We start from the raw sequence: 13,777 nt of genomic DNA on the forward strand, positions 1-13,777 counted from the left end.
TTAACCAAAAATGCAGAATTTACATCAAATACAGTGTACTTATTAAATAGTTAAGCTGAAATTTCATAGAATGGGACTATATTAAAAACATTGTACTTCTCTAACAAACCACATTTATCTCGTGACTCATTTTCTTAATTTTTGATTGGAAACAACATTACAGTAAACAAACAAACAAATTTTCAGGGATGAGTTCTGAATTACCAAATAACAAATTGAAAATTATTCGTTTCTTCGTTGTCTTGTCTAAAACATTCACAAATAGATCCTTGTAGAAATTATGGACATTAAAAACTAAGACCAAGTGTTTCATGTTCGATATCTTCATTTCCTGTACCGCATGTATACCTGTCACCTGCTTGTATTGTTCCTCTGTTCAATGTTTCACCGGTCCCTTGTTCTCTGTTTCTACCAACTGTTAAGTTGTCACTGTCCCAACTGTCTCCTCCCTCTGTGTTCTCTACCCTAGCTATTTCATATCCCTGTACTCTCTGTTCCAACTGGCTCCTCTCTCTCTGTGTTCTCTACCCTAGCTATTTCATATCCCTGTACTCTCTTTCCCAACTGTCTCCTCCCTCTGTGTTCTCTACACTAGCTATCTCATATGCCTGTACTCTCTGTTCCAACTGTGTCCTCTCTCTGTGTTCTCTACCCTAGCTATTTCATATCCCTGTACTCTCTTTCCCAACTGTCTCCTCCCTCTGTGTTCTCTACACTAGCTATCTCATATGCCTGTACTCTCTGTTCCAACTGTGTCCTCTCTCTGTGTTCTCTACCCTAGCTATTTCATATCCCTGTACTCTCTTTCCCAACTGTCTCCTCCCTCTGTGTTCTCTACCCTAGCTATCTCATATGCCTGTACTCTCTGTTCCAACTGTCTTCTCTCTCTGTGTTCTCTACCCTACCTATCTCATATCCTTGTACTCTCTGTTCCAACTGTGTCCTCTCTCTGTGTTCTCTACCCTACCTATCTCATATCCTTGTACTCTCTGTTCCAACTGTGTCCTTACTCTGTGTTCTCTACACTAGCTATCTCATATCCCTGTACTCTCTGTTCCAACTGTGTCCTCACTCTGTGTTCTCTACCCTAGCTATTTCATATCCATGTACTCTCTGTTCCAACTGTCTCCTCCCTCTGTGTTCTCTACCCGAGCTATCTCATATGCCTGTACTCTCTGTTCCAACTGTCTCCTCTCTCTGTGTTCTCTACCCTAGCTATCTCATATCCTTGTACTCTCTGTTCCAACTGTCTCCTCACTCTGTGTTCTCTACCCTACCTATCTCATATCCTTGTACTCTCTGTTCCAACTGTGTCCTCACTCTGTGTTCTCTACCCTAGCTATCTCATATCCCTGTACTCTCTGTTCCAACTGTGTCCTCACTCTGTGTTCTCTACCCTAGCTATCTCATATCCATGTACTCTATGTTCCAACTGTCTCCTCACTCTGTGTTCTCTACCCTACCTATCTCATATCCCTGTACTCTCTGTTCCAACTGTGTCCTCACTCTGTGTTCTCTACCCTAGCTATCTCATATCCATGTACTCTCTGTTCCAACTGTGTCCTCACTCTGTGTTCTCTACACTAGCTATCTCATATCCTTGTACTCTCTGTTCCAACTGTGTCCTCACTCTGTGTTCTCTACCCTAGCTATCTCATATCCATGTACTCTCTGTTCCAACTGTGTCCTCACTCTGTGTTCTCTACCCTAGCTATCTCATATCCATGTACTCTCTGTTCCAACTGTGTCCTCACTCTGTGTTCTCTACCCTAGCTATCTCATATCCCTGTACTCTCTGTTCAACTGTGTCCTCACTCTGTGTTCTCTACCCTACCTATCTCATATCCTTGTACTCTCTGTTTCCAACTGTGTCCTCACTCTGTGTTCTCTACCCTAGCTATCTCATATCCCTGTACTCTCTGTTCCAACTGTGTCCTCACTCTGTGTTCTCTACACTAGCTATCTCATATCCTTGTACTCTCTGTTCCAACTGTGTCCTCACTCTGTGTTCTCTACCCTAGCTATCTCATATCCCTGTACTCTCTGTTCCAACTGTGTCCTCACTCTGTGTTCTCTACCCTAGCTATCTCATATCCATGTACTCTCTGTTCCAACTGTCTCCTCACTCTGTGTTCTCTACCCTAGCTATCTCATATCCCTGTACTCTCTGTTCCAACTGTGTCCTCACTCTGTGTTCTCTACCCTAGCTATCTCATATCCATGTACTCTCTGTTCCAACTGTGTCCTCACTCTGTGTTCTCTACCCTAGCTATCTCATATCCTTGTACTCTCTGTTTCCAACTGTGTCCTCACTCTGTGTTCTCTACCCTAGCTATCTCATATCCTTGTACTCTCTGTTCCAACTGTGTCCTCACTCTGTGTTCTCTACACTAGCTATCTCATATCCTTGTACTCTCTGTTCCAACTGTGTCCTCACTCTGTGTTCTCTACCCTAGCTATCTCATATCCATGTACTCTCTGTTTCAACTGTGTCCTCACTCTGTGTTCTCTACCCTAGCTATCTCATATCCCTGTACTCTCTGTTCCAACTGTGTCCTCACTCTGTGTTCTATACCCTAGCTATCTCATATCCATGTACTCTCTGTTCCAACTGTGTTCTCACTCTGAGTTCTCTACCCTAGCTATGTCATTGTCTTCTCATATCCCTGTACATCTGTTCCAGCTGTCTGGATGTGGAGTGCTCGCAGTCGGCCTATGGTCTGTGCTCTACAAGCACCAGTACGTCTCACTTTTAACCACCGTCACTTACGCCCTCACCGCGTACGTCCTCGTCATCGCTGGGGCTCTAGTGCTCTTCGTCGTCATACTCGGCTGCTGCGGAGTCTGGAGAGAGAACAGATGTCTCTTGTTGGTGGTAAGCTTTCCTATCTCATTAATATATTATATCTTATAAACAATCACTCTAAGATCTTATTGGATAAGCCATGGCACATTTTATCAGTTACAATATGTTTAATTTATTTGTTTGTAGTTTGTGTTACTTTCAATATTTATATATTTTTACTCAAAGGATGGATTAGTAAATGTGACTCATTTGCCATGAATGTATGGTGCTATAGGCTATGTCCTATTTACAAAGTTGGACTAGCATTATAAAGTCGTAAAATAGAATTTGACAAATGATAGAGTTACAACATTAACCATACCAGACTCGTGCATCTTGATCATACCACCACCATAACGCAAACAATAGTAGGTCTAGGAGAGAATATAATAATGAGTATCTCAATACATATTTTATACTAAAACTGATTTATTTAACTAATAACATTCATTACCATAGTAGCGTACTGCAGAAATTTAATAACAATTTGTTATGTGAAGTTATTTTTAACCCACGCTACAAAATGTATAGAAGTGTATATAAAAATACTAAGCTATAAGGAAATACGCTGTGGGACAAAACAAGTGGGATAAACTTATTTTTCTCAAACCCTTCTACAATCCATTGGTAAATGTGAATGTTTTTAATTCTTATGATTGTATGAGATATGGACCTTCATCATGCAAACCATTTAAGTTGAATTATCTGATATAACTGATTTTATCAGTAGAAGGGTTTTAGTAAATACGTTGAAAATAAGTTTATCCCACTTTTTTGTCCCACAGTGTATATTATTTTTTACAGTATAAATCTGTTACCTGGAAATTCCAAGTCGCCCATCAAAAGTGATAGCCTTATTGTTTAGATAAGTATCAAATTAACCAGAGGAGGAGGCTGCCATAACGGTTGCTTGTCAGATGACGCTGCTGACGGGCTGTCTTGCCGGAAATTGGCTATTGTTTTATCAAACTGACCTAGCGGGATTTGGTTACAGCTGATGTCACAGATTCGCTGGCTCTGCTTTTTTTGTTCTCGGCCATCTGATGACACCTTACATCTCTTAGTGGACAAACGTATATCTAAACGAACTTGTCAATCAAGTCGATTATTCGAGCAAAACTTTGTAAAATGAATAAATGTATTAGTTGTTTATCAATTTAAATTTAACCCTGTAGGTACAAGACCAACATTTTTTTGTGTATGAGAAATACTGCAAATTTTACCCAAGGGTGACCAAAGACACCAGTAGCTGGTCGTTTCTGTAGTTTAAACACAATAAGAGTCGGTCGCAACGATCTCCAGTTGTTAATTGCAATATGAAAGGTCTGGCTTTTAAAAGAGCTGAAGACGGTTTGTTGACATCAACGCGGTATTATTTCGGGATCTGACGGAGATGAAGTGGGCTGATCGAGGCCAAGAGGTCGAAGATCCCGGTCTGTTAGTAAACATTGCCGTGTCGCCCATATCGCCCTACAATCGGCCTGCTGGAACCACATTTCACAATAGTTTACCAACAGCTGGCTGGTCCTTTGTGAGACCTCCTCTCCTCTTCCTGTATTTTTACAACCCTTTTTACACGGCAGTTCCGGCCGCCGCGCCGGGGCTGGCTTTAGTCTCGCTTTATTCTCCAAATGTCACGATTGGTCGGTCGGTTTCTCTCTAAAGACGTCGAAAAAAACGAGGCACGACGAAACTTTAACGACAGTCTCTTTATATTCTACTTGAAATTCTCACCACATCGCGCCGCACCGACGCTCTCAGAGCTCTTTGTTTTCATCGGTTCTCTAATTAGGTCCAGATTCTACTCGAATAATCCCTGTAGATGTGTCCTTTAGAATCGATGACATTTAGATTAAGTCTGCTATTGGGACAAACTATTTTCTAATGAGACAAACAGGACTCACAGCGAAGCAGCGACAAAGTGAGAAGTCTGATAATTGAATAAGATTGAAAAATAGAGAACTAATTATGTGACGGTGGGGAGGAACAGGAAATTGGTCGTGACGCACGAGGGAAGGAAAAGGAAGATTGATGTTTTAGGTTATTGGTGTTTATAAGCTACTGTAACAGTTCACACCACGTGTTGTGATAAAATTAGAATAGTTAAGCGTAGTGTAGTTGCAGGTTAGCGGTACAGCAGAGTTGTTCGATGTCAAGGTTATGGTACAATTAGTATCCATGATTCGAAATGAAAGGTCGTTGATCCCTTACCGGTAAATAATCAAGTCTCTATCTTTATGAATCATTCAATTTCCTTGCCGTTCCACATGACGTGAGCTACAGTGAAATTATATGTCGTAATTTAGATGGGGTAAATGGGACAGCATAGGAAGGACTATGACTTAATAATCTCTACTGTGTTTTATGAAATAAAACTAAGGAAATAAAATTAATTATAGCGATTAGTTGTCAATAATTTATTTTCTGATGGGTAACTCAGTAAGAGCGGAGGGAATGGTTGCACTTTTAGAAGGAATAATAGTTTAATATGTCCAATGACAAGATAGGAGTAAGCCAGACCACCTGTTGCCTGACAGGCTTAGGTGAAATTGCAAGCAAAATTTCAAGTCTATAGCTCATTTCATTCTTGAGATGTCCTGTTGGACAGACAATCACATAGAAAAGAAAGTTTTACAGTCGCCAGTAGACAGAAGAGAAACTGTGCTAGCTTGCTGAGTGACAGGCTTCAATGACACTCAGTAAAATCCCATTGAGTGACATGCGCCATCACTGAACTCGACGTTGCATGTATAGAAATGAAGGCTCATGCGACATTTCAAATTTCTATCGGCCAGTTTTTTCTCGAGATATCTTGCGGACAGACAGAAAGAAGAAACATTTGACCAGACACCGAGTGAGATAGACTTCGCTAACACTCAGCAAACTAATATTGATCACATACAACATAATTAACAATGCAATAACATTTTCTTATTTGATCAATTGTATTATTAGGTTTATTTATTTATAATTTGGGTTAATATTGCTTAAGAAAGAATGATTGCAAATAGACTTTGCTAATATTGTTAGTCTAGTTTATACTGATCCAATGTCTAAAAAGATTTTATTCTAGTTAGAGATATACAATGGAGCAATATTGTTATCCTTAATGAAATTATTATCCTTAATGAAGAGAATTGAGTTGGTGCCCATTCCGTGATTCTTTCCGACGATAAAGGTCTTACATTTTGGATGGAAATCGGATTTCTTGTATACTATGTATATATACTTTTCAACTGTCATTTGGCAGCTCTTCAAATATCGAGTTTTTTGTCACCCCCCGTACTCCACATTTTAGAACATAATTTTTTAATGCATTAAAATTATCTCTATTGGTTTGCTGCAATTCCTTATAAATAGTACAAAAAGATTATCTTTTTAAACGTTATGTCAGTGGCAGTCTTCTGGAGCTATACTGGTTTTCTAGTCTTGGGATTTTCATATCAGAGAGTTAATTATCACTGAAATTGGTAACACTATTTTGTAAAATAATGTAATAATTTATATCTTTCCCCCCTTGTTAAAGAAACTGGGTACATGTGAAAGTACAATTCTCTGAACATTTAGTTGATAACTACAAACAAAGAAAATGACAATTAAGGAATTCTTGTCCAAACTGAAATATTTTCAGTGTACCAATGCTGAATAATTATAAAAATAAACCTCACGTGTAGAACCAGAACAAGCGTCTGTGTTGAAAGCGCGAGATGTGTTGACGTTGGTTCCAAATATAAAACAGCTGTTGGTGCGATAAGCGGGGCTGCCTGTTTTTGATTTGCTCGTACAGCTGCCAGCCTATCGAGCTCGGCCCGGCACAAAGCACCAGTATGTTATCGGGAGACGCCACTGTTATCTGACGGCACAAGGCCTCATACGCATTCCGTCAAGATAAAACCAGGTCTGGCGTGTACAAATAACCCCGCCTCACCTTCCCGGCTTAGTTAGGCCGCCGCCCACCCGGCCGAGGAGAAAAGAGTACGGTACTATTGAACAATGAACACTGTCCTTAGTAACCTATAAGACCCATTCTCGTTATATAAATTGATAGTGCAAAGCCTTCTACGGATTCCGTCAAAATAACACGAAGTTGGCCTACGAGTGTCTGACTCAGTCTTGTGTTGGGGAAACGGTGCACGAGATTATAAACGGCCTTTACTATATTTACGACCTCCTCGCGTTGTTATCTGAAAGGAAGGTAAACGGCCTTATACGTCATGTTTAGATAACATCAGGTCTGGCGCGAACAGAGCATGGCATCTTCCTCCTTGAGTTCATCCATGTTGTAAATAAATTTATGCTTTTTTATTTATGTGTGCTTTAAAGCTTGCACACATCTCGTCATATGTAGGCATAATGGTTTAGAATGCAATATGCGAGTATGTCAATCTAACATCTTGCCTTGCTAGACATAAACACCCGTTTATATGTTTTAACATAGAGTTCACGTGTTGGACACGGGAAATGTCGAATTGTACAGCTAAAAAATTTTGTCAGATGATCTTTGTTAAGCAAAGTACACTAAGTTCAAATTATTGTAAAGAATTTCCGGCAAAACTAAGAATTACGGATTCATTTTAAACGTGTTACATTAATAGATATATTATTATGTTAATGTTCCTCTAAATTTAATATGACCATGGCTCATGTAAAGCCAATGTACCCTTCCCTTTGGATATAGTGGTCTGGAACAGTAACCGCTACCACAACATCAAGACGGCCGGCGCCGGCGACTCGACGGTATGTCCTCAGGACTGCGACTAATTTTAGAGGAAGAATAAAAGCGACGACCGACGTTCGTTGACGTTTATGGGCGCCAGAATTTATCGACAGTTACATGTAACACGTGTCTTCAAAGCTGGACTAGCTATTATATTATATGGAGATTGGATCCGGCGACGGACGCGGGGACGAAATCGAGTGGGCAGTCTTTTATTTATAGTCTCTCAATTACACCGTGTGAACGAGCGTTTCGAGGTATTCTAGTAACTTTACTGTTTTATACTCGCGTTTATGGCCTTAGAAATTGGTTCTGTGGACCATCGTTCTTGACACGAACAACAATGTACAATAGCTTGGTTTAATAGCGTTAAATTGATTTCACTGAATTGACTTGTTCCATTTCGTGTGAGAGTTTACAACGAGCAGTTTCGTTCCTTGATTCAATCAGTTGTCATTTACATAAGTAGGTTAGTGAGCACAGACTGTCTCTAGTCGGCGATCCATCAGTCTGTCTCTGTTAATTGACCCGTCTCAATTAACGATGTCGCCTCGTTATTGATTTTGGATCAGCAGCCCACTTCAACAATTAGTTATCAATCAATCCACATTTGAATTTGAATGGATGGATTACTGAAACCTAAAAAAAGTTCTTAGCAAAATAACGCATTTTCAAGCTGTATAAGGAATGTCGTATATCACAATTTCTCTGCGGGTAGATTGTTCCCTCATGTGCGAGTCTTGAAAGACGTTCGAGAGCACCGCGCTATCTCCGACATCGAGCGGCGTCGTAGCGGACCAGGCCGGGCGCCCAACATGGAGTTGTCGGCAGGTTTCATGCCAAAACTCGCTAATTGGACGACATGGGAGACGGTGTCGGCGATCGTGGATCGAGATAGCCCTGGGGGAGAGCCGATACATCAACTTCGGCCGTAGCGAGGTGAGGGTAGCGGTGGGGAGAGTCTTCACACGACCACAGACTTGCAGCCACCGCAGCCGCGCCGGCGGGCTACCGCAGTACGGTTACATTCCATGCGCAGCGCCACTCTTGACTTTTTTGCTCCATTATAAATCTCGCGCTAATTGACTCGAACAAGGATTTACAGTCGATTTAACCCGCCAAGCTCGCCGATACTTCGGGCCGAGAAGCCGATCTCGCTGAGAAGGGGTTGGATCGCCTTGCAATATTTCATACATTGTTCCACATACTTACAAGACACCACACTATAAGAATTCTTTGAAGACTCTGATATCTTATCAAACAAAAGAATGCAAATTAAATATCATCAATACAGCTTATCACATGTTATTGTCTAATTTGTGGGTTTACATGTAATTAATAAATCCCTACTCTATTAACATTATTATAGAGTCGATAGATTATCAGTAGTGTTGATTCCCAGCCGAATATTGCGCCAGATGGTCAGAGCGCCTGAGGTCAGTGGCTATCACAGGTCGCGGCCACGCGGAAGTGTGGAGCTGTTATATGCCGTGACTCGCGCAAAGTGGACAGCTTCTTATTGGAACATTGTGGCGATTTAATTGAAATGAAATATATTCAATGTACCTTGGGTTACAATTCAATTTAATAAAATACAACACTACTATGAGTAAGAGTTTTACGAAAAAGTAATGAATTGTATAGTGTTTACTGCAGTAAAAAACTTGTCAAATTATGCATAAAACTCATAAAAGAACTATTCCTTACACAGGTCGGTCTAATACTTTTAAAATTAGTACCTTTGTATTCTAGTGCCAGTCGCTGATGAGAACCGATTATATTGTTTGAATATAGTGTTGAGTATACGATTACTTTCATGAAATATTGAGGATGGCATAAAATTGAGGAATGCAAAACCAAGAAAATAATGTTTTTAAAGAAACAGGTTTTTAAGAACCTCATAGATTAAGTTAAAAAAAATCTGCCTCAAAAGACTTCTTTTAGTGTTATTCTCGGTTAGCGCATCCGAAAACTATCTCTCTTAATCTAAATTTTAGATAAGATGGAATGAAATATTTGTAGTGTGCGGTTTTTAAAGCTTTAAAACCTATGCCAAGTATACACGTATAATTAGGCCTCAAGCATAGCCTATCGATGTAAGAAATCAAGTTAAACTCAGAATCCAGTCTTATGCCTTACACATTTGTAGCGTTTGACGGAGAATATGATGATATGTAGGCTATATGATATGATATTGTTGGTTTTATTTGGAAATTTGTGTAAGGCTGTTTACAATCGTGGGTTATGTATGACTATAATTGGCCAGCAATTAGTATCGTAGTAACTCAACGACATTGTATAATTTTTTCGCATGCCACAATAGTGATTCTGAATACACTATTTTTCAAGTTTACAAATTTCGTTTACATGTGTTACAAGTTCATAATGTAATTTTTAAATAAACAAACTGCGTAGTATTACTTTATTTTTATAACATTCTAAGAATCAATTAAGCTCCGCGATTAAAACGTTTTAGCTGATGAACACTGTAAACAAATCAAATGGACTTTGCCATCAAAACAAAATGGTCAACGTTCAAATACGATCTTTGTCTGATCTGTGATATGGGAGAGAATCCGTCCGTCAGAGACCAGTGGGCGTTAACATCCTGCTTTCACTGGTAATTTATTCCCTCAGTTTAATCTGCGTAGGCTTTGAATTACGTATTAGTAGTTTTCGAACAGACGATATCGACTGAAGCCACGGATAGGCCCGTCCTCTAGCCTACATCTCTCGCTCCACCGCTTTCGTTAATTGAGCGTGAAACTAATCTGTTGGTTTAATCGCAGATCCACCGCACAGTGGGTGGGATAATCAGATACAAATGACGGAAAGCGGATTATTTTGTTTTATAATTACTATATTAATTTATATGAGGTTTAAACTATGCTACGTTAGTGTAAGCTATTAAAACAATTTTTGGAGAAACTTTTTTTCTCGTTCTGCAAAGATAATAATAGTTTTTAATTCGTTGGTCCATGAAGTTATTGTTTTTCGTCTTGTTAGAATTAGAAAGGGGATACTGAAAATCAGCTGAAGCACAATGTAAGTTTCTTCAGTGCGCTAACCTAAAACATTTTTTTTCAGTATAGAACAAGTAAATAAAATGTTTATGATAGTAAACGTGATAGTAATGTTTCTTGGTTTCTAACCAATAACCGAAATAAAGAATAAAAAAGTCTATGTTGATTTGTTATCTAATACAAATTAAATAAAACACAAGTTTCGATTTTGTTTTCCATATTTTGTTCGCCACAGGTAACAGAAGCGTCTTTCGGTGATTAGTCATTTCCTCAGCTTAACCTCATTTGGAAAACAGATTGTGTACAGAAAACAACAGCTTATGCTCCTAGTGATGAAAACTATGATTTACCGAAGATAAATATTATTTAGCTTTAGGTTATTTTTAGTTTTGATGCAATATAGTTTATTGGTTTTAGTTTGGTTAAGAAGTCCACTTGAACCAATCATTAAGTTGGATCTGTGATTCAATAATCTCCCAAACTTTAAAGATTTCTTTTTCTTCAAATAACACTTGTGTATCATTTGCAAATAAAATTAATCAGATAGTAACAATATATTAGGGCAATAGTCAACTCTGATAGTCGAGGAATACTTCCCCTATTCTTTATTCCATGTTGATATGCATTTAATTAAATTTTTATTTATGGTCCTCTTATTCATATTTTTCAGGCATGGTCTATGTACTTAGGCGTTAGTCCTTTAAGTCTTATATTAGATATTTTTGAAATGTTGAAAGCTTTAAAAACCACAATAAATAAATACAGTAATGTGTGGCATATCCAAAGCCAATGCTGTGTCATGTACAAAGGAAACTAGTGGATGCTGCATATTTTTTTTCTAAATTCAAAATGCTCATTACACAATATCTTGTAAACATCCAGAAACCTTTGCAATCTGAAGTAAACAGCTTTAAAAAAATGTTGATTACTCTGTAATAAAATGAGTCTATCTATAATAGATTATTTCTTTTTGATCATATAAAACCAGTACCATTCTTATTGTTTATTTTGTAAATATGTTTTACTTCAGAATGTTTAAACCTGCTGCTAGATCCATGTGAAGGTTTTAGAGCACATCTCCAACCCTTTGCTACAAGTCTATATTTTGCCAATATAAATAATTACATCTAAGAAATTTTACTTATATAATTGAATCATGGTACAACTTTTCAAATGTACACAAATGTCACATATTTCAAGACATTACAATAATTTTCACAAAATCTTCAGATTAGACATAAATTAATTTCTTTTTAAGTAAAATTTAAAAATCTAAAAATTATAATTTTTTTGTAAACAAATTTGTTGTACATCCTGTATCTTATGTATATGTCTCCCTTATAAATGCAATGTATAAATCATGAAAATTTTATTAAAAATTGAGAGCTGATTTTGAGAAAATGCGGATGCAGAATGTAGATTTTATCAACTGATTGATAAAATCCCAAAGACAAGGGATCATGAGTCTTAGAAGCCAAGGAACAGAATGTTTAGAGCTTCAACTATCTAGAAGATAAAACAACTGAGTTATTCAAGAAACCCACAACAAATAAAAAAATCTAGTTGTACAAAACAAATCATTATCAACAAGCCTTTAGATCAAATAACATCAGGAAGAAGCCATACTGTTCAGTTCATAAAACCATGAAAGATAAAATTAATGGCACTTATCAATTCTATTACAATGCATGTCAAACTGATATATTAATTAACCTATCATCATTGAGAGTCAATATAACATTTCATGTACTGTGGGGTCGAAACTGTATAAAACTGTATATCTAGTAGATACAAATTTTAGTTTTTTCTTTTACTAAGGAAGAGGTTAGGGTTTAAAAAGTATCAGTTAGTTATATTTAAATAGAACATTTTTAAATGTGAAGAGGTGTATAAGTATTTATAAGTATGATATAGCATGTGACAAACATTGGACATGTGTATTTTGAAGAAATAATATTTTGATAAATTTTGTATATTTTCAAAAATATTGTTATTAATGTTCTATTATAAAATATAAATTTGACTTTATATAGGTGTTTGACACTTAAGGATTTGATTACATTGAGTTAAAACACAAAAGTAATTATTAAAGTTAATAATTACCTGTTAATAAATGATTAAATGCTTTCTTTCTCAGCAATGGCTTGGGATTTAGGTAATAGTTTGTTTAGGTTTATGTAAACAAATAGAAAGCTTAGAATTTGGAAAACTTTGAGCCACAAAAAGTTATACTGTTAGCTTCTTATTGGCACCTTTTTGAAATTGCTTCTGAAGATGAATGCTACATTACAGAAGTTGATCGATAAAATTCCAAAGCCAAGGGATCATGAGTCTTAGAAGCCAAGGAACAGAAAGTGTAGAGCTTGAACTATCTAGAAGATAAAACGACTGAGTTATTCAAGAAACCCACAACAAATAAAAAAATCTAGTTGTACAAAAAAAGTCATTATCAACAAGCCTTTAGATCATATAACATCAGGAAGATGCCATACTGTTCAGTTAATAAATAAGACTATTGCTCAGAATTTACTATTTAAACCAAACATACTCTTTCAGACTAACTTTCCACTTGTATCCAGAGCTTCATCTGATTCCCTTGAAATGGTATAAACCGCTCACAAATTAGACTTAAAGGTTATATTTGTTAAATTTTACTTAAGAACATTTAAAAATAATACCATAGCAAGAGAAAAAACAAGGATACCTCCATGTAATAACAAAATAATCTCTTTGTAATGTATATGATTAGTTATATGTATGTAAATGTGACATAAAAAAATAAATACGGATACTATTCCTCATTTAACAATTTCCTTGCTATAGCCCTTGAACTACGGTGTAACGTTCACCTCTGGATACAAGTGTAGGATGCAAGGATGACTGACCATGTTGACACACATGTGCTGAACTAATTAGAACATGTCACTACACTTGTCCACACACGTTTGTACACTACACCTACCACTTGCACCAATAATAATAGCTCACTACCAATACTGCAACTAAAAAATGTACAAGATTACGTTAAATTTATCATAAAAAACATTTGCGAGAACTTATGTCTTGAGCATTTTTAAATGGGATTTTTAATGCTTTTGGAAGGAAAGAATATAATGTTTAACAAAATTGTTTCCTTATTCTTAAACATTTAATTTTTTTATTATGGACAAATGATTAATTTTATTCTTTGGG

General features: G+C 37.1%; 1 protein-coding gene across 1 annotated transcript in view; it reads left to right on the forward strand.

The window, feature by feature from the left end:
* The window catches only part of LOC124362802 (CD151 antigen-like), a 59,132-nt gene that overhangs the window by 28,485 nt on the left and 16,870 nt on the right, over positions 1-13,777 (forward strand). The window contains 1 exon segment of the mRNA XM_046817615.1: positions 2,684-2,875. Coding sequence (XP_046673571.1) covers positions 2,684-2,875 — 192 coding nt within the window.

This window comes from Homalodisca vitripennis, chromosome 5 (assembly GCF_021130785.1).
Source record: "Homalodisca vitripennis isolate AUS2020 chromosome 5, UT_GWSS_2.1, whole genome shotgun sequence".
In the NCBI taxonomy this organism is placed as follows: domain Eukaryota; kingdom Metazoa; phylum Arthropoda; class Insecta; order Hemiptera; family Cicadellidae; genus Homalodisca; species Homalodisca vitripennis.